Genomic DNA, 22,305 nt, shown 5'->3' on the forward strand with positions numbered 1-22,305 from the left:
TACCTGCCCAGACAGGTTGGGATTGGGCTGATGTCCCCATATATGCAGAACTGAATCAATAGGTTTCTAAGAAGTCTGGTTCACCTTGTTGTAGAAAGGAAGATGAGAGGATGGGGATGGACATTACAACCTGGGATGTGTTCATTCCTCTGCGGGTTCTAGCCTGGAGTGCAGGGAGATGAGACCCCTCTCAGTGTGGTCATTTCCAGGCAGGGGATGCCTTCTGGGCCCAGAGGGACCTTCAGCCTTTGCCCTTTTCACCAGCTCAGCATGTTCTGGGTCCATGGGAACAGAGCTGTAGTTGCTCTATGCTGTTGTTCCCTTTCCATCTTCATCCTCACTCTTAACTGCGGGTCTGGCCTGTGAAGCCCGAGGACCTGGATCCACTTCTGCGTGTCAGCAGCTACATCTTCTCCTTCCCCCACGGTGCCGGCTCTGCCTTCTCTGGTTCAGCATCTTGGTTCGGGGGCCTCCTCGACTTCCCCCTTCCTCCTGTTCTTCCTCAGGCTGCTCACTGCTCCAAACCCCATGCCTTCTGCAGGGCTCTGGTGTGGCCCCAGTTCCTCAGGCTGGTTGGGGAAGGTATGCTCTGGACTCATGCCATCTCCCCATAAAACCACTGCTGCTCTCCCAGGAGGGACCACTCAGAGCCCAGCCTGAACCTTACCTTCACTTCCTCAAGGATAATGCATTTTTGAGGGGCAGGATGATGGAGAGATGAGGAAAACTGAAATACAGGACCACTTGTTTGTAATTGTTTTAAGTGTAACTCAGTTTGCTCATTAAAATATCATACTTTGGCTATTACATTTAATAGAACTTCTTTTGTGAGCATCAGAGCCAAACCATAGTTCTGAAGTCTTTTGATTAATTTTGACTTCTTACCAGAATCCGTTTGGGCAAGAAATTCTTTGTTTCTGGTTTATATAAGGAAAAATAAATGCTTCGGCCAGTGTTCTTTGAAACCAAGTCAGTTGCATAGAAACATTTCCCCTAGCTTTTAAAAAATATATCAATCCAAAAAAAGTCCTATAAGCAAAGGAGTCACTGAATTCTCCCTTCCTTTGCAAGTAAAAATGTCCCCTTGTTCTTAAACGAGAAGCTTCCATGACAGTGCTTTTCACACTTACACAGCAGTAGCATGGTCTTTTCAAACAATCTCCTGTAACTCCAGTATGTAAACAAGATAAAAAAGGAGCTGTTCCCTGAGGGGTGTGTGTGTGTGTGTGTGTGTGTGTGTGTGTGTGTGTGTGTGTAGGGGTAGGCTATGAAAGGCCCAGAACCTCTGCCCTCAGCCTTACAGTCTCCCCCTTCGAGCTGAAGAAGCCCCACCCTGGGTAGCCCATCAGACATTTCCTCCAGAACCTTAGGGATCTGAATATATATATATATATATGTCATACTGTAATGGTTTTGATCATTTTACATTAAAATCTCTAGTTTTTTAAGAAATCATTTTTGGAGGGGCACTTAGGTGGCTCGGTTGGTGAAGCGTCCAACTCTTGATTTTGACTCAGGTCCTAATCTCAGGGTCGTGAGATAGAGCCCTGTGGTGGGCCAGCGCTGGGCATGGGGCCTGCTTAAGATTCTCTCTCCCTGTCCCCCTCCCCCCAGCACACACACGTTCTTTCTCTCTCTCTATAAAAAAGAAAGAAAAATCGGGACGCCTGGGTGGCTCAGTTGGTTAAGCGTCTGCCTTCAACTCAGATCATGATCCCAGGGTCCTGGGATCGAGTCCCACATCGGGCTCCCTGCTCAGCGGGGAGCCTGCTTCTCCCTCTGCCTGCTGCTCCCCCTGCTTGTGCTCTCTGACAAATAAATAAAATCTTTAAAAAAAAAAGAAAGAAAAATCATTTGGGGAAAAAAGAAAGAATTTATGGAAGAAATAAGGGCTTGACAACAATATATATAAATATCTTATTTGAGATTTTGTTAATATTCAGGGCACCTGGGTGGCTCAGTCATTAAGCATCTGCCTTCGGCTCAGGTCATGATCCCGGGGTCCTGGGATCGAGCCCCGCATCGGGCTCCCTGCTCCACGGGAAGCCTGCTTCTCCCTCTCTCACTGTGTCTCTCTCTGTCAGATAAATAAATAAAATCTTAAAAAAAAAAAAGATTTTGTTAATACTCGAAATGTTTAACAAAAAAAAATGTTTTATTGAATTTTGGAAAAAGGAACTAAACAATATTCTGTTAAAGCAGGCAATATTTCCCTTTAACCCCAATTCTGTAATTAATCTATTTCTTTAACCAAGATCAGAGAGGTAAGCTGATGTTTCTATTTTGTTACTTGCAGAGATCTATAACTCTTATTTGTCAGAGCAGGAAACTAAGATTCAGAAGGAATCAGCTGTGGTTCTCTTAGTCCTCTTACTCTGTATCATATTACAATTTACATGGAGAAACTGACCTGGTATTCACCCCAGAACCCAGAACAAGATTCTGAATATGATTAGTTAATTGTTAGCTAAAGTATAAAAACTGCTCCTAAAGGGGATCTTGTCTTTTTGCCTTCATTTGGCTGTAACTGATTATTCACATCAAGGAAGTTAATATGACACATACTAAGACTGTAAAATTTTAAAGCATGGATAATCCTCAGTTATATTATTAGTAGGGAAGGATTAATTTGAGCACAGAGCATCAAAATAATGTTTTGAGCTATTAAATGCGTGTTTATCAGGGTCTGTGGCTTAAGAAAGTTATTACTGCTCTGAGAATCTCAACTTCAATGGTTCCTTAGATGTATGCTCATTAGTAATGTTGTAGGTTTTTATGTTTTGTCATACTGCATGTTTATAGAAATCTTACTTTTAATTATGGCTTCCCAGAATGCTGACATACTTCACATTCTAGCATTTCAAAAGTCATTATTATTGCATAAACACTGCAACTTGAGGGTGTGTCGTTTCTTGGAAGCTCGGTCTTTGCTCTCTGTTTATCCTGTATCGTTTCGCCCTAAACCTCTCTTCTGTAGAGCTTTCAGTCACCGAACCAGGATTGGAGCATCCCACTTTAAATATGCAGCATAAAATCAGACTTTTATCTGTTGTCGTTATTAGAAAGCAAGAGTGAAGAAAGGTCAGCCTTTTAGCCTGCCGGCTGTCCGGTTCTTCTGTGAGCATTCCATGTGAAGAGAAGCTAGTTCGTTTGTCTCGGGCTTTCGGCTTCAGCAGCATAAGCCGTCAGACTCACAGATTGAAGGTGGACTGGGAGGGAGAAGCACATCTGTCCAACGGCTCGCCATTGGCTTCTTATTACAGCATTCTCCCCCGAGACACTCTGCATGCTCATTCACCTACCTCCTTCTCTTCCCTCCCCTTCCTCCCCTACCCCTTCATTACTGATTCCGAGCGAGAGAGGCGCGGCGGCCGCAGCGCCCCTTGTCACGAATCAAGGATTGCAATGAGCTCATCCTTTTCTCCTTGCAGCTTCACAACTGCCCTGGCTTCCCGGCTACCGCTGCTGCTGTCTGCTCACACGCGCGCACACACACACGCACGCACGCACACGCGCGCACACACACACGCACGCACGCACACGCGCGCGCACACACACACTCACATGCTAGACCCTTCTGAGCTGCTGGTACATTTTAACACATGTATCTGAACTCTCCTGCATCACTCTTGGCCATTTTCTTGCATTCGATTGCTTTTGCCGTTTTTTTATTTAGATCAAAATTTGATTTCATTTTCCAGTCTACTTTGGGGCTCTTGCACAGTGGATAATTTAGCCAAAATGTTCTTCCTGTGGAGACGTTAGCTGACAATTCCCACCACAGCCTGGCTTGTGCGTGCTCCTGGGGAGACCTAAGCCTGGCTCCCCTCCCACTGCAGTTCTCAAAATTGTGGATAAGAGATCCAGCTTTCTCATTCTGGATACCTACTTACTGCTCATGGAAGAAGGGGTGCCCTGCCCAGCCCCAGCTGCTAAGCTCACACCTCCTGTCAAAAAGTCCCAGGACATGCACGACGAGAGGAGCAAGCTGGTGAATGAGTATGCATGTCGGGTGCTGGAACTTCTGGGGATGGGGCATCGTCTGTTTGTGCCTCGGCTTCTGGCGGTGAGACTGTTTTTCATTGAACTTCATTTGTAAGGAATCTGCCACCCTCTGTGAGAATTCCTGTATCCCTAAAAGAGGCTTGCAGTCTCCTTTTTCTTCTCTTCCCCACACTACCAAGCAGGAAGTGCTCAGTGGCCGCTGCCCTGGGGCTCTGGCTGAGCCTGCTCCAGGCCACTCCTTAATTGGCTAGAGGAGATCTGGCTCTTTTCTAAAAGCCCAGGGCCACATTAGTGGCATTATCTCTATGGCAGGGAAAAAAAAACATGTTTTTCTGGCTGCCTAGACTCAGCAATAAAGCAGAATACCCAAGCGCTTGATGTAGGCATTCTGTTATTTACGTCTCCAAAAGGGTTAAATTTCACAACAGACGTTATTGCTACCTATCTAGACTACTGTGGTTTGCGTTCTAACCTCACCATTTGATTGCCAACTTGATTTTTTTTTTTTTTCTGGGTAGGGAATTTTACCCCCTAAAAATCCTTGGGTGGGAAATTGAAAATTTCTCTCCTGGAATGCTCAAATTGTGTATCTGTGAAGCAGTTTAAAGCTGTTGGGTCTGTGCTGTGAATCTGGGAAGTCTGGCTTGCTTGTTTTTTGATTTCCTGAACAAGAGGAAAATCACCCTTCCTTACTTCCTACCAAGGGTTAAAATTAAATACCCACAATCGCTGGTGCAGGGTTTCTTTTTAGTGGTTTGAGAACTATACCTAGCAACTGTTCTATAATGTAATTGGTCTACAGTAGTCCTATACCATTATTTGGTAATTGAACAAGAATAATTAAGCTTTGTCTATTTTATACAGTGGAGTTTAATGCCATTCCAGACTGTTCTTTCGTTATGGTTCTGTCATATTTGAGTCTTTTCAGAAGTACAATGTTGACTGAATTTAACACTTTTCTCTCATGTATCTCTCTTCAGTCTAGTTCATCTCTGTTTATATTATCTTTGCAATGATCAATTCAGTCTTCATGTATGTATTTGCATGCAAGTATCATCCCCCTTGTTTAATCATAACAACATTTTAGGTATCTGTATACATGAGGGGTTTTTCACCCTGAAGAAAGTCTGTTTATCATTGTGAGATGAAGTTAGAAGCAATGACCAGCATACAATTATGGGGGAGGGGGTATTTTTGAGAAATACAATTTCTTTGTCATTTAAGAAAGAAATGAAAAGAGTTCAATACATATGTTTTAGTGCCCAGGTGAGGTCATCAGCGCTCACTTGAATTCTGTTTCCCTGAATCTCATTTTTCTTAATAAAAGAGAAAACTGAAGGTTTATGTTCTATTAGAAAGGAGTTTTTTTTTTTTTTTTTTTTAAGTGAAATAAAAAGCATTTTATTCAGGAGCTCTAACACTGTTAAGTGCTAAAATATATTTCAACAAATTCTCTACATCTCTTTGAGAAGTCCATTTTGGGTCTCATATACTTTCATATTCTTAAAGACTACTTAACTCTGTGGCTCCAGGGCTCCCCCTCCTAACTTTCCAGTAACCTGGTGCTGCCTTCCTTTGGCACTTTACACTTTCATTGCTTTGAAGGAAAACATAAATGGATAACTAAGACTGTCTCTCATACTTAAATCTGCATTAGGGTTGAATTTAAACTGCCTCTAGTTTTAAAACAGATTATCAGCAATAAAATCCACAAGGAGGTAGGTTCATAAGCTTCAGATCTTCTGGAGGTCATGTGGATCTGTATGTCACAACCATATGAAGTTGTCTTGGTTGCCCAGTTAGGTATTCAAGGTAGTATGTTTCTCAGGTTGTTTTGGGCTCTCACATTCAGAGTCTAGGTAATGGTGCCATTTGCATTACACGTGAAAAGTATGTACTGAGTTGTCTATAGGGTCATTTGACAATCTCTGATTTTGTTATACAGTATTGTACTTAAAAGATTATTGATAGAACTAGGGTACTCTACAGTTTGGGAAATCACATGCCCTTTAATTAGCAATATGGCTGTGAATTGAGATAAGCTATCCAATGAGTTACTGCGTAAAGTTTATTTAGCATGTGTACCAGGAGGAAGTACAGTTGTTCAGCCTTGTGTTATTGGACTGGCTAATGATGTGGGATCGATGGCTGATCTGCACAGGGTGGTCCTGAGAGGAATCCTGCCACATGCAATATTGCAGTCTTTCCATGACCACTGAAAAGGGCAGGCACTGAAGTTTTGGTTTTTAGATAAGTTTTAAACATGAATGCATGTAGGTTAAACACATGTAAATACTTTATTTTACTTTAAAGATTCCAGTAGTTTTTCTTTTTTCATGTAAGTTAATTTTCTTGATGGACTGATCAAATAAATGAAGATTTGCCAAGACAGTGTTGTAGATTTGGACTTTGAGCCTTATTCATTGTCCCCTGATTCACAGAGGGACCATCAAACTACTAGAATACCAAGCACATTTGAAAAATTTGTTTTAAGGTTTCTTTAAATTACCTTTGAAATTTTTGCTTCTAGTCCTTCAGAGGTACACCTAGTAAAGAATAATTTCCCTTTAACAAATCAGGTACAAGTACTTCATTTTAGATATTACCCTAAGGCATAAATTCTATGTGCTGACTCACCGAACACACGTTTCTTTGGTGAAATTAGAATACCAGAGCAAGAGATACAGGTATCCTAGATACCAGCTAAGTAATGTTTCCCTCTCCTAAAGCCTGTGCTTCCAAATGATTTCAGACTTCCAAAAATCTGTCTCTACTGAATAGAAATCCTGTTAGACACTATAAAGGAAGAAAAAGCCATTTGTGGTAAAAATAGTGAAGGTAAGAAAGAGAACCATACCTAGATTTAAAAAAAATAACAATCCCCTAAAATAATCAAATCTAGGATTTGCTGCTTATCGGAGGCCCTGGAAGAAAGATTGATCATCCAAGAGTCGTGAGAGGTTCAGAATAGAAGCATCTAGAGCTAACACCCAAATGTTAGAACTGTTCCTTTCCACCCACCCTGCCTCTTTAAAAAAAAAAAAAAAATCACTTTAAAATGTGATACTCTTGCACTGAATTTTTCAGTGGGAAAAACACACTCAAAATGGTATCAGCGGTGACACATAGCCAGAGTCCATACTCTGTAAGTGTGTGAAATTTGAAGAAAAAGGAAAAACTTTTATCCTACTCCTGTTCAAAATCTCCCTTTTCTCCCTTTAGATTTTATTAGCTGTTATATGGCATGGGAAGTTATTACCAGGTCGTTCTGTATTAATATCAGTGTTGGCTATAGTTTCAATACTGATACTGTGGGCACTGTGCACAGTGAATCCAAAGGAGGATTGATTATTGAAATGAAAAACCAGAGGAGCAAGTATGTCTCCCATTCTTACTTCTGTTTTAACTGCTGCAAGGATTGCTCATTGAAGAGAGATTACAACTCTTAAAACTTAAAGACCCAAATATAAAAGTTGCCACGCATACTTCTGATGCCCTTCAAAATGTAAAAGTCAATTTTTATATTAAAATAAGTCCTACATCTACTTTTTAATTTGCATTTTATTAATTGTGACTTTTTAACACTGGGTGTGCTTGAAGTGGAGCTTTTATGAATTCATAGAACAAATTTATGTTGGTGTCTATCGTGTGCCTGGCAATGTGCTTAATTCATTTTACTGGGGGAAGTGGGAAGGATACCTAAATTAACATCCTACTTAAACAAACAAACAAAAATCCTACTTACCTTTTCCCTCTGGATATTTCTCTTTACCTACTTGAAAGGAAACAGAAGTAGGACTGGTTGAAATGTTTTTAATTGTCCAGGTAATCTTTTTATATAATTCTATTCAAATGAAGAAAGAAGTAATATCCCCTTTGGAGGTGTAATTGATAAACATGTTCCATATCATCACTTAAAAGGATTTGACAGCAAGTTTGGGGAGCAAAAGATGAGTATTAATAAAACCACTAATTTTCAAAAGTTATCATTTATTCTTATTTAAAAGCTGATAGTGTTCTCTATTTTGCAAGGAAAGAAAACATGTCTTTGCTTATTCAGATTTCCCTAACTCTAGTCTGTGTTACCTTCTGGCTAATATTACTTAACAAATAATGTCAGGAAAGTAATTGCATTTTCATTATGATACTTTTCCCTCACGATCATTCTGAAGGCAATATAGAAAAACTCTTAAGAATTTCCCAGTTGAAGAACAGCCTTTCCAGCTGAAATCAGTTCTTCTAGCCTGACGGAGTTCTGTTGTAGTGAGCACAGATGGATAACGATATCCAGAAGCTGGCCTCTCCTCTTTTGGATACTTGGTTTGGTCCTTGAAATGTTAGTCTATCTTTTAGGGGTGCATTTTTAAGGCTTGAGTCTTATCACAAGATCATGTGGTGAGCTTCTCTTCATTGTCAGGGTAGACAGGTAGCATTCATACATACAAATGTAAACTTAATTATAACTGTTAATTAAGTTTACATCTCCGTAGCCAGTTTATTAATAAGCCGTGTGAAGTCATGTTTTAGTTTCATAGAAAGCGCTGCTACTTATATTTTGGACTAATACTGTTACATTAATGCTTGACGGTTGTGAAGCATATATATTTAACAAGATGATATGTACAGGGGCGTCTGGGTGGCTCAGTCGTTAAGCGTCTGCCTTCAGCTCAGGTCATGATCCCCGGGTCCTGGGATCGAGCCCCACATCGGGCTCCCTGCTCGGCGGGAAGCCTGCTTCTCCCTCTCCCACTCCGCCTGCTTGTGTTCCCTCTCTCGCTGTGTCTCTCTGTCAAATAAATAAATAAAATCTTAAAAAAAAAATGATATGTACAATATGATTCAAATTTTCTTAAATATGTGTGTAGGGATAGGAAAAAATGATTATAAGCAATGTAACGAAATGTTAATTATGTTTATCTCTGGGTAGTGAGACCTCTTAGGCTTTTAAAAAATATTTTCCGTTTTGGGGAAAGTGAATATGTCATCAGTAAAAAAATGCATGATCCCACTATGTATATACACACACATATGTATGCAAATTATGATTTTTACAAAGTATTTAAAAAAACCAAACAACTTTCTGATAAATTCTTAGTGAGGTATCCAAATTTTTGCAGACCAAGAGGTATCTATTCCTCAATTGTAGAGGGAAAAACCTCTCACATACAGCCATCAGAAAATGGAGAGTTACCCCTATAAATTTATAATCTGCTTATGGCATAAAAAGATATTTGGAGGTGATACTTAATGATTATGGAAGTCTCTTAAAGATAGAAAATTGGAGGAAAAAGCCCTTTAGAATCAAAGTAGGACTGCAGATTATCTTCTGGAGCAATGTCAAGCAAGGTTTTTGTTAATATACTTTTTGCTTATTGGCGTGTTCCCCACCCCACCCCCCAGGGTTGTCTTTTGGCATATATATATATATGTGTGTATATATATATATATATTTTTTTTTTTAATTCACAATGAAATTAGCTTTATTTCAGTCCATGACAGGAATATAAGTTCTTACAACTTAGACTGCCTGCTTTATGGAATTAAAAATGTCAGTGAGAGCAGGGTACTGTTTTTAGCTACTAAAATATCAGTACCTGAGCATATTTGACTAACAGAGAGACAACTTTCCAAACTGTCATCCCTTATATTTGTTTTGGGGCTCATAAAATGCACTCATAGGACTTACCTTATTTCCTTCTCAAATACTTGACGTTGAAGATGCTCCCTTCTTGAAGTAGAACAGTAAAGATGTAGGCAGCACCACAATTTAGCCAGAGTTGGGATCAGAATGAATTTATTTCATCCTTTGCAGCCTTGTTTGAGTGTCTTTAATTGCCAGCTATTTCCTAGAAGCTGAGATTAGGGGACCGAATACCATGCAGTTTCCACATGTCTGTCTACCTGAGTCGTTCTGCTCTGTGATCGTTAGAGTGCCTCTCTGACAGGGCTTAGCTGAGTGGGCCATGGGATCTGGAACATCATTAATGCAAGCAGTGTCTTGGAAAGGACAGTCGCAGGGCACTCTGAATTCTGCCTTCCAGAGACTCAGCCCCAGCTGGGCTTTAGCCCCACCCAGGTGGGGAGCTTCTTGCTGCACCTCCCCTGAGTGGGTAGCCTCCTTCAGACAGCATCTCTTTGACCTGGCCACCCCTGCCTGACCAGAGGTCACATGTCACAGGCTGTATGATTCCTCAGCTTTAATCCTCACCTTTCTGCTTTTGCACCAACTCAGAGGCTGGACTTGAAATTAGGCCTTGGGCAGTATTAGGTAATCATGCTACTGCCTTCAGGCAAGGAACTGCACCACCATTTTGGGGCCATCTGTTACCAGGTAACTAGAGCTTGGTTGCCCAGAAAATAGAAGCAGTGGCCTCAAAGGCTTTGGGGTGGGGAAGATAGCTCCTCATCCTGCTTCCCCACAAACTCCAGAAGCAGTGTGTCCTGAGTTCTCCCGACAGTCACCAGAGAGCTGATCGTCAGAGCCAGTATCACAGGTGAGAAAGGAAGAGTGGGGATGTAGTGTGTCTGGTATATCCGGCAGCCGGATGCTTTCCCAGCAGTTCAACAGTTGATACTTTGGTCAGAGAAGCCCTCTTTTAGGCTGACGTTTCCATAACAGTCTTTTCCAACTAAGTTAAGGTGAGTTGATCGCACTCTGTCATGCTAAACATTCTACCACTCATCATTGCCATCGTGTCTAAGTATCCACGAGGGAGGAAGTCAATCTGAGATGTACCGAGGCTTGTTTTTCCACTGCTACCGTTAGCCTAGCTCTACTTTCTGATCTAAAGCTGAGGCAACCTGGTACCCCTGTGGAAATGCCTGTTGTATGAATTAATAGATTAATTTATTTTACATGTTTCTGTTTAAAAGGTAAGGGAGATGAAAGTAGAATTCATTCATTCAGTAAATTTTAATTGAGTACCTCCTATATTCCGGTTATTATTCTTGTCACTGTGGATACAGCAACGAACAAGACAGACAAGGCCCCTTTCCTTAGGAGGAAACAGATGTAAAATGGGAAAATGCGTTGGTGGGAAATTGCTTGATGGGCTGGGGGTGGGGGAGAATTTAAGTGCTCAGGAAAGGCCTCGCTCAGATTTTACATTTGAGCTAAAAATCTAAATCACAAAAAGTTGCTATCCTTATGAAAACCTGGGAGAAGACTGTCCAGGCGGAAGGAACAGCAAGGGCAGTTGCCTTCAGTTAGGAATGAACTTGGTGTGTACAAGAAACAGGAACAAGGCCAGTGTGCCTGGAGCTTGAGAACAGGAGGGGGATGTGGTTCAAGACGAGGTTGGAGGGGAAGGCAGGGGCTCCAGATCATGAAGGGTCTTGTGGGCCATGGTAACAATTTTGGATTTCATTCTGAGCACAGTAGGAAGCTCTGGAGGGCTTTACACAGAAGAACCACAGGATGTGAAAGGGTATCATCTGGCTATGATAAGGAGAGTGGATTGTGGGGAACAAAATGGAAACGGGGAGACCAGTTAGTGGGTTACTGCAGTGGCTCACCTAGGAGATGACATGTCTAATGGCTTGGGGACCAGGGTGCTGAAGATGATTCCGGCCCTGTGAAGAGCAGGAATTTCTCTGACTTCTTATACTCTTTCAGGACAGCCTTTAAGGTTAATCAGCTCTACATTTGAATCTAAATAAAGTAATATTTTGAACTAGCGCATAGTTTATGATTTCTAGCCATCCTGGTTTGTTTTGTTTTTTCATTTTATTACTGAAGTTTTCGATAATTTCTGACTCTTAAAACATCTTATTTCTCTTTGGCTTACTTCTGTGTACCCTGTCTGCTTAATCTATAATTTGTATCAGGGTGTTTGCCAAAGATTGCTTATAGTTGTTTATTAAAATACTTCTGGCCTTTCTTTTTTTTTTTTTTAGATTTTATCTATTTGACAGAAACACAGCGAAAGAGGGAACACAAGCAGGGGGAGTGGGAGAGGGAGAAGCAGGCTTCCCGCCGAGCAGAGAGCCCGATGCAGGGCTCGATCCCAGGACCCTGGGATCATGACCCGAGCTGAAGGCAGACGCTTAACGACTGAGCCACCCAGGCGCCCCTGGCCTTTCTTTTTCTTTTCTTTTTTTTTTTTTTAAATTGGCTCCCCACCCAGTGTGGGGCTTGGACATACAACCCCAAGAAGATCAAGAGTCACCGGCTCTACCCACTGAGCCAGCCAGGCGCCCCTTATTGTTTTTCTTATTACAAAATCTTTTTTTTTTTTTAAGATTTTATTTATTTATTTGACAGACAGATACATAGCGAGAGAGGGAACACAAGCAGGGGGAGTACGAGAGGGAGAAGCAGGCTTCCCGCAGAGCAGGGAGCCTGATGCGGGGCCTGATCCCAGGACCCTGGGACCACGACCCAAGCTGAAGGCAGACACCCAATGACTGAGCCACCCAGGCACCCCTCTTATTACAAAATCTTTACTGCAGAAAATACAGCAAAATATAAGGGTAAAAACCCCTATGACCCCACTATCCAGAGAAACCTTTTATTTCCTTTCCATCTTTTTTCTATGCATGCATATATTTATTTTTAAGTGGTTATTTCTTGAAGAAGTAAATTTTGCAAACGGTTTTCATAAGAAGTTTGCTAGTTAAGTGATTCACTTCATTTACTTTTTCATAGCATTCTTTAAGGTGGGCAATCAATTTCTTATTTTCTTGAACTGCTGTTGTCATTAGTTGAAAGGTCCTTCTCCCATTAGGTGTTCATTATATAATTTTAATGTGCTTTGATTACATTGTCTATGTCTTCAGCCAAGTTTCTAATAATATCCTTAGAACACCCAGCAAGCTAAAGTCATAGATTAGACCCAGAGTTAAAATTTTTTCCTTTTCTGGCATTTTTTTTTTTTTCCCTCCAGAGCTGTAACTTGGTTAGCTTTGCTGGGATCCACCATTCTAATCTTCAGGTTATGTAAATTAAATATGTTAGCCTATTAATTAATTCCTATACTGCACCTAGGATTTATGGTGACTTATGGTTAGAAATCTATTCCTAATAGCTTGTGGAACTAAGCTAGATCTTAGCTACAATGATGCATTTGGGAAAATAGAAATTCTTTTTTCAATGTATTTGTCCTGAAGGCAGGCTAAAATGTAATGATGATTCTTGGGATTATTTTGCAGACCTCAAAGGAAGATCTTCTGCAGGCTGATTTTGAAGGTGCTTTAAAGTTTTTCAGAGTTCAGCTTCCAAAGAGATACAGGGCGGAGGAAAATGCCAGAAGACTGATGGAGCAGGCTTGCAATATTAAGGTAAGGTACATGGATTTATATATAATAAAGACAGAACTTGAATGCAGAAAGAACGTGGCCAATTATATAAAACCCTTTCTCTATACATTGCTGGATTTTGACTATGTTTAAGGTGATACTGTGTATGAACTAGTCTCTCCCAGACATTTTTGTGAGGCTGGTATGTGTATAATACCTTCTAGTAGGACTTGGAGTGAAAGTTAGTAGGTTCAGATTGGAACAATAGGAAGACAAACATTTATCTTATAGGTAGGGCTCTAGAATGGACTGCTGTGATAGTGGTTTCCATAGCAGCAGACTTAGTATTTAGCTTTTGGCCATCTGTTTTAGGATTATTTATGACAAAGCAAGAAAAGCCTGCTTAGGCAGTGCTTTCTTTTCTCCAAGGGACTAGGAAAGCTTTGAGTCTTGGTCTGCCCATTCCCACCCCACATCTGCAAAATGGTCATGGATATATTGTTCCTTAGCCTATGTCTCATAAAACTAAACAAGTTTCATATAATAATTTGATATGGAAATTTCTATCAAGAAAATTATGGTATCAAGATGAGAGAGCACATTTTTTAAAGATTTGGAACCAATTTATTGATGTTAATTCTTGTACCTCTGGAATATACTAGGGAATCTTCTTACCTAACTATGACATAAATATAAATTTCCCTTCTGAACAAAGAGACAAAGATCCCATGTCTTATGGACCTTATGTTCTTGCAGAAGGAAACAGACAATAAATGACTAAAATAATGAATAATATATTTAATATGCTAGAAGGTGATAAATAGCTAGGAAAAAAGGAAAAGTAGGGTGAAATAAGCAAGACTGGATTGGTGAGGAGAGGGAAAGTTACAGTTGTTAATAGGTATTCAGAGTAAGTAGACCTCATTAAAAAGGTGAAGGAGAGGGGTTAGTCATGGAGATGTCTAGGGGAAGAACGTTCCAGTGGAGACAACAGCTAGTTCAAAGGCCCTGAGGCTGGCTCATGCCTGGTGGGTTTGAAGAACAGCAAGAAGGCCAATGTAGCTGGAGTGAAGTGAATGAAAATGAGAGCAATAGTAGAGGAAGTTAGAGAGCTCACAAGGAGCCAGAAAATGTAGGTCTTTGTAAGGATTCAGACTTTAAGTGAAGTGGGTAGCTCTTGCAGGGTTTTGAGTGGAAGGGTGATATGATCTGTCTGAGGTTTTAGAGGATCACAGCACTTACTGTGTTGAAAACAGACTGCAAGAAAGTAAGGGTGGAAGTAGGGAGGTCAGACAGGGGGTTTTGCAGTAATCCTGTTGAGAAATAATGATAGAGTTTACCAGGGTGATAACAATGAGATAGAGATGGAGTAGAGACGGAGGTAGTTGGAACCTGAGTATATTCTGAAAGAGAACCAAAAGGATTTCATGATACATTACACATGAGTATGAGAGGAAATGAGGAGTCAAGATGACTCCATAGATTTTGGATTAGGAGATTAGAAGATTGAGATGCCATTGGGTTATTAAGTTCATTACTTAAAATGTACTTTGACATAGACTTCATTTAAGCATCATACCCACTCTAACACTTTTTTGGTGTAACACTGTTGTTTTTTATCTTAACTTATTTTAAAGTGAATTCTAAATGTTGAAAAGTACAATTCAGTGCTGAAAGTAAATAACTGAAGAGAAAAAATATATTGTCTTTCAAATGAATTCTATATTTAAAAAAAAAAATCATTTTCCAAAGATACTAAAGCAAAACAAACCTCTGAATCTTCATCCTGAAATGCAAACTTGTAAAGCCTTCCAGACTAATTATTTTATTTGGCTGGGCCAAATGACTAAGTATGAGCCACATTTGTCTGTAGACTTTGAAAATACATTTCAGTAGTCATGGTGGCTTTGATTGAATTTTTTGGGTGGTATGTTTGAAAGGTAGGCTCCAGCCCTCTGATTGTTCCAGAGCTGTCAGAGAAAGGTACTGTAACTAGAACAGTACTATAGGAATCTGTTAAAATAAAACATTCATTTCTAAGAATGAGATGAGAGAATTAGGAGGTACAGGTAAGGTAGAAAGTTAAATGTCTTCAAGGGAAATTTGGTAGCATCGGACAATCACTGAGAATGGAAAACCCAGGAAGCAATCCAAAATTGTGAGATGTACAGGGAAGGATTTTTTCCAATATAATTTATGAAGCTCCTCAGAGGATGGAGGCGATTAACAATGGTCAAACCAGAAACTTGGTATCTGAAAGACACAGAAACTTAAAATGTTAGAAAGTAAGTTCAAAATAGGATCTGATTGGGCTATTTCTGGAATGAACATGTGCAACCAGAATAATTTGTGTGAACATGAGCAGATAGACATGAATTTTTATTTTAAGTAATAATGAATTATTTGATTTTGTTTTTTGTTTTTAGGTCTTGTTTTGGGTTTTGTTTTTTGTCTTTGCATTATCTAAGGAGAGTAACTTTTTCTTAGCTATATAAAACAGTACTCACAGGACACCATGTTTATTAAGGTATAGTTGATAACACTATATTAGTTTCAGTCACAAAATTGAGAAATGATCACCACAATAAGTCCAGTTAACCCCTGTCACCATCCATAGTTACAAAATATTTTTTTCTTGTGGTAAGAACTTTAAAGATCCACTCTCCTAGTAGCAGTATGGTATTATTACCTATAGTCATCATGCTGTATAGTATATCCCCATGACTTATTTATTTTATAATGAATAATGTCATCATTTTATAATGAAATTTGTACCTTTTGACCCCCTTCACCCATTTTACCCACCTTACCCCCTGCCTCGGGCAGTCTGTTCTCTGTATCCCTGAACTTGGTATTTTTGTTTTAAAAGATTCTACATATAAGTGAGATCATCTGGTATTTATCTTTTTCTGTCTGACCTATTTCACTTAGCATAATGCCATCAAGTTCCATCCATATTGTGCCCAATGGCAAGATTTCATTCTTTTTTGTGGCTGAATAATATTCCTTTGTGCATGTATGCTACATTTTCTTTAGCCATTCATCCATCAGGGGCCATTTAGGTTTCCATTGCTGGCTATTGTAAATAATGCTGTAATGAACATGGGGTGCATATTATCTTTTCAAATTAGTGTTTTTGTTTTATTCAGATAAATACCCAGAAGTGAAATTACTAGATTGTATGGTAGTTTTGTTTTTAATTTTTTTGAAGAACCTTCATTTTCATAATGGCTGCACCAATTTACATTTCCACAATTGCAGAAGGGTTTCCTTTTCTCCACATCCTGGCCAGCACTTATTTCTTATCTTTTTGATAATAGCCACTCTAACAGATGTGAAGTGATATCTCATTTTGGTTTTGATTTGCATTTCCCTGATGATTAGTAGTGCTGGGCACCTTTTCATGTACCTGTTGTTTGTCTGTATGTCTTCTTTGGAAAAATGTCTGTTCAGGTCCTCTGCCCAGTTTATAATCAGATTGTTGTTGTTGTTTTTTTTGCTGTTGAGTTATAGGAGTTCTTTATATATTTTGGATATTAACTCTTTATCAGACATATGATTTGCAAATATTTTCTACCATTCAATAGGTTGCCTTTTCATTTTGTTGATGGTTTTTCTTTGCTGTGCAAAAGTTGTTGTTTGTTTGTTTGTTTAAACTCATGGGGCTTGAACTCACAATCCTGAGATCAAAACCTGAGCTGAAATCAAGAGTCAGACACTTAACCAACTGAGCCACCCAGGCACCTCTGTGTAAAACTTTTTAGTATGATGTAGTCCCACTTGGTTTATTTTTGCTTTTGTTGTATTTATTTTAGATGTCAGATCCAAAAAAAATCATCACCAAGACACATCAAGGAGCTCACCACCTATGTTTTCTTCTAGAAGTTTTTTTTTTTTTTTTTAAGATTTTATTTATTTATTTGACAGAGAGACAGCGAGAGCAGGAACACAAGCAGAGGGAGTGGGAGAGGGAGAAGCAGGCTTCCCGCTGAGCAGGGAGCCCGATGCAGGGCTCGATCCCAGGACCCTGGGATCATGACCTGAGCCGAAGGCAGACGCTTAGTGACGGAGCCACCCAGGCGCCCATCTTAGCTATTTTTTTTTTCTTTTTTTTAAGATTTATTTATTTGACAGAGAGAGATAGCGAGAGAAGGAACACAAGCAGGGGGAGTGGGAGAGGGAGAAGCAGGCTTCCTGCTGAGCAGGGAGCCCGATGTGGGGCTTGATCCCAGGACCCTGGGATCATGACCTGAGCTGAAGGCAGACGCTTAACGACTGAGCCAGCCAGGCACCCCTCTTCTAGGAGTTTTATGGTTTAAGGTCTTATGTTCAAGTTTTTTAATCCATTTTGAGTTAATTTTTGTGTTTGGTATAAGATAGTGGCCCAGTTTCATTCTTTTGCATATGACTGTCCAGTTTTTCCATCGCCATTTATTGAAGAAATTGTCCTTTCCCCATAGTATGTCCTGGCTCCTTTGTTGTAAATTAATTGACCATATATGCACGGATTTATTTCTGGCTTCTCTATTCTGTCCCATTGATCTGTGTCTGTTTTCTTTTTTTTTTTTAATGCTGCTATCATACTGTTTTGATTACTTTGGCTTTGTAATGTTGTTGAAGTCAGAGAGTGTGATGCCTCCAGCTTTGTTCTTCTTTCTCAAGATTGCTTTGGGTATTTGGGATCTTTTGTGGTTCTATGCAAATTTTAAAATTGTTTGTTCCGTTTCTGTGAAAGATGTCATTGGAATTTTGATAGGGATTGTATTGATCTATAGATTGCTTTGGGTGTATAGACCTTTTAACAATATTAATCTAACCTGTGAACACAGAATATCTTTCTATTTATTTGTGTCTTCTTTAGTTTCTTTCATTAATGTCTTACAGTTTTCAGTGTACAGATCTTTCCTTGGTTAAATTTATTCCAAGGTATTTTTTGATGCAATTATAAAATGGATTGTTTTCTTAATTTCTCTTTTTGGTAGTTTCTTATTCATGTATTGAAATACAACAGAGTTTTGTATATTGATTTTGCATCACAGGATATCATTTTAATTTATAAAGTGATTATGAGGTAGACGTGAGGTGAAACTCAGAGAAGGAAGACGGAAGTAGTATAATATCCAAGGATTGTTTTGGAACTGGAGCATAGGTTTCCAACCTAAATATTTAAAATTGTTTTTTAACTGAGACCTACATTTTAAAATAGCTTTTACATCAAAACCCTGACTCCCCCCCCACACACATATCTGAAGAAATACCCTTACAATGTGTGATGTACTCTGATGTTTCCTCTTCTACTACTGTATTGTATTCTGTGTCATTTAAACTTCTTGAAGAAAAATCTTCAAATGGAAAAGGTAATCATAACCCACTAAATCGATTTCACAACAGCTTGCTGTTTTGAAAAAACACTGAGGTCTGTCATACCGTTCACACCACCTCCCTCTTCCCCATTCTTATATGCTGCAACTTGTGAGAAGTTGTGGAGTTTGAGGTGTGGCAATGAATAATGGAAGTAGGGGTGTGGTAAGGATGTGTGTCCTCATGCCGTCCTTGTAGCAGAATATGCTGGCAACTGCAAAGTTTAGGGAATGATGGATTTACAGACCGAGGCTGTGTGTTAGGCAAAGCATTCACAGACAGAGGTGACTGCAGGTATGGAATAGGCAAACAAGCTGCTCTCACAATTTCTTATCTACAGCCTTGAGATTAAAGATAGAATATCAAAAATTTAAAAAAAAATTATTTTAATTATTTTCAGAGTTAGTATTTGTGTATGATTATATCTTTTTTGAATTGACATGTTCTCATTTAATTACCCAACAAGATGAATCACTTTCCTCTAACTTTAAGGAACTAGGTGATGAGTGATTGCAGTGAACTGACTGCTTTTAAAATAGATGCAACAGTTAGTTGCAGGTGAAAAGTAACTTAGTTCCATATGTGGTTTATTTCTGCATGTGTACAACAAGATGTATTAACAAACCACACTGGATTAGATAAATAACTTTATTCTTCTCAAACCTGTATAATATTAAATATCAAAAATGTTTTTGTGGGTTTTTTTCTGATTTAACTAACATGATTTTAAATGTTTCTCATATCTTCCTGTGCCTATGGTTTCAGCTAGGTTATAATCGGAAAATATGTTGACCCATCAGACTTGATTTGAAAAGTCATTTGCTTACTTAATATATGAATATCCTGTACTTCCTCAGGCTTTGTTGAATACCATTATTCACTTGTTACTTGTAGTTAAAAATTCTGCTACTATAGACCTTCTTAAACTTGAATCTTGGCTTCATGGACTCTAAATCAGTAGAAATTTGAATTTCTTAACACAAGCATATGAGCATTTTGTTTTTCCAGGTAAGACGATCCAGAGCTTTCATTAGATTCTTAAAAGGAATTCAGTAACTCAAAAAAAAATTAGCCTGTATACTGTGGGACAGTCTTAAACTTGCTAAGTAAATTGATATTTTTATAAAGTATAAGAATTTATGAATGTGATATCTATAGATATTCAAGTGCTTATACATACAACCTTTATAATTATTCTTGATCTGCCTGTTGTTCTATATAATTTTATTCAACATCATTTATATTGTATTAGGTTGAATTGATGAAATTGCCATTCTTGTTGGTCAAAAATTTAAGATATTAGACATCGTATATGATTTAATTCTTTCATGCCTCTCCATACAATTCAATGCTATGTAGATAAATGATGAAATATTAAAATTTTGAATCTTTTAATTATAATGGAATGCATTTAGCTGGCATTGCTCTGATAAGAATAAAAGGATAAACTAGAAGAGTAAAACACCTGTAATAAAAGTTAGAGTACTGTGTATACCTTAGTTCTATGGACATGCAAACTCCCTGAGAATTGCTCTTCAAAGACTGGGAAACAAGTCTTGTCTGTTCGTTCGTTTGTTCATTCGTTCCTTCCTTCCTTGTTCATTTTTATTTGGAAAAATGTTCCAAATGCCACATTTGTGATGCATCTCATTAGTAGCAAAGTTCATCACATCACTCAAAATAGTCTGTTGGTAGATCTTCATAAAAGAATATTTAAAAATAGAAATCAGCCTCTTTCATTTGATTTTATTAGTGAAATAATTTGAGCAAAATTAAAACCTCAAAATTTGATGTTAAACTAAAACAAAGTAGTTAGGAAAGGAAGTTAATTTCTTGAGTGCCTGTTGTGTGCAGGAACTATGCAAGAGAACTTCTGAGAGGAAATAAGAGTTAAGATAAGACCTGAAGGGTTAACAGGAGTTAAGGAGTATCTGAAGCAAGGGGAATATGCCCAGAGGTAAGAAAATGTGGTGTTGAACAAGCCCTAATCATAGTTGATGACTAGAGAATGGGGGTGAGGGGAGTAAATAGAGAGAAGACAAAGTAAGCAGGAGCCAGACTGCTGGTGCAGAGCCATGTAAGCCATGGTAAGCAATTTGGATTTTATCCTGGGAGCAATGGGAAGCACTGAGGGGTTTTAAATAAGAGGCAGAAATAATCAGCTGTTTGTTTTAGAAAGATCTTTCTGGCTGCTGTGTGGAGAATGGATTGAAAGGGGTAAGATTAGATATTTGTGACAGACCAATTCAGGGGTGGTTGCGGTAATCCAGGTGAGAAGTGACCAGAGTATCTGTTATGGGCTGGAGAAATATCGACAGATTCCAGAGATATTCAAGAGATAGAATCAAGAGATCTTAGTGATTAAATGTGAGCATTAGGGCAGGGAAGAGAGCCTGTGATGACTTTCAGAATTCTTACTTAGGCAACTTGATAGTAATCACACTGCAAAGAGAACAAAGGAGAACAAATTACAAGGATGGAAGATAATGTGTGAAGTGTTGGACATGTTAAGTTTGCAGTGTATATCCACAATCTCATATCCAAATATATAGAAATATCAAGTAAGTGGATGGGTATGGAAGTGAGATCTGAGCTGAAAGTAGGTATTTGAATGTCCCACTATTGAAACCATGAGAGTGGGTGAATTCTCATAGGGGAGCAGAAAGGAACGTTGAGGATAGGTACATTAACATGTAAAAAAATGGGCTGAGAAGTAGAAGCTGGTGAGACTGAGAAGACAGGAAGAAACCCAGAAGAGAAGTGAAGTGTGACTGCTAAGGGAAAGGGTATTTGTTTTCAAGAAGGAAGAAGTTGAATAAATGTCAGTAATGCTTAGAGGTCATATAAGGTAGTGAAAAGCAGACATTGTGCAATAGTTAATGATAAAGATGTCCTTAATGGCCTTAGTGAGAGCAGTTTCAGTGGAGTGATGAAGTATAAACTCCAGTGATTCAAGGAATAAATGGGAGGGGAGGAAATGGAGAAAGGAAGATAAAACAACTCTTCTGAGAAGGTTAGAATGGGAAGAAGATGGGGGATGAAAGAGATGGCCAGCAAGCCAGAGAATAAGTACAAGAGAGATAAGAAGACATGAGATTGAGGGGCACCTGGGTGGCTCAGTCGTTAAGCGTCTGCCTTTGGCTCAGGTCATGATCCCAGGGTCCTGGGATCGAGCCCCACATTGGGCTCCCTGCTCCACGGGAAGCCTGCTTCTCCCTCTCCCACTCCCCCTGCTTCTGTTCCATCTCTCTCTGTCAAATAAATAAATAAATCTTAAAAAAAAAAAAAAAGACATGAGACTGATATGGGTGTTTGGAGGATGGGAAAGATGAGTCTCTAAATGCTAAAAAACTTAAATGAATCAGTTTCTTCATTGAGCACCTGCTATATGCCTGGCGCTGTGCTAGACCCAGGGAACACAAGGTAGATATGCTCCCTGAAATCATGGGATTTCCATACTATTGTGTGCAAAATGTTAGTTAGATAATCACCTTAATAACTGTGTAATTACAAGTGAGACAAAAGCTCAGAAGGGAATAAGAAGGATATATGAGGGGAAGGAGCAAAGGAACCTGACTCTGACTCAATCAACAATTTAGGGAAAGCTTTCTCAAACTGAGATTATAAGGCATTCCAGGCTGAAGGAACAGCATGTACAAACACTGTGAAGAAGGAGGCAGTAAGTTCTGTTTAAGAAACTGA

At 39.2% G+C, this 22,305-nt stretch overlaps 1 protein-coding gene across 3 annotated transcripts in view; it reads left to right on the top strand.

The window, feature by feature from the left end:
* The window catches only part of RABGAP1L (RAB GTPase activating protein 1 like), a 782,624-nt gene that overhangs the window by 619,065 nt on the left and 141,254 nt on the right, over positions 1–22,305 (top strand). For 2 of the 3 annotated variants that reach the window (XM_032393375.1, XM_032393374.1), the window contains exon 19: positions 13,156–13,284. In XM_032393375.1, the coding sequence (XP_032249266.1) occupies positions 13,156–13,284 (129 nt within the window). Of the gene's footprint in view, positions 1–3,337; positions 4,067–13,155; positions 13,285–22,305 lie in introns of those variants that run through there. The other variant, XM_032393376.1, reaches the window with a different exon arrangement.

This window comes from Phoca vitulina, unplaced genomic scaffold (assembly GCF_004348235.1).
Source record: "Phoca vitulina isolate PV1807 unplaced genomic scaffold, GSC_HSeal_1.0 scaffold73, whole genome shotgun sequence".
Taxonomy (NCBI): Eukaryota; Metazoa; Chordata; class Mammalia; order Carnivora; family Phocidae; genus Phoca; species Phoca vitulina.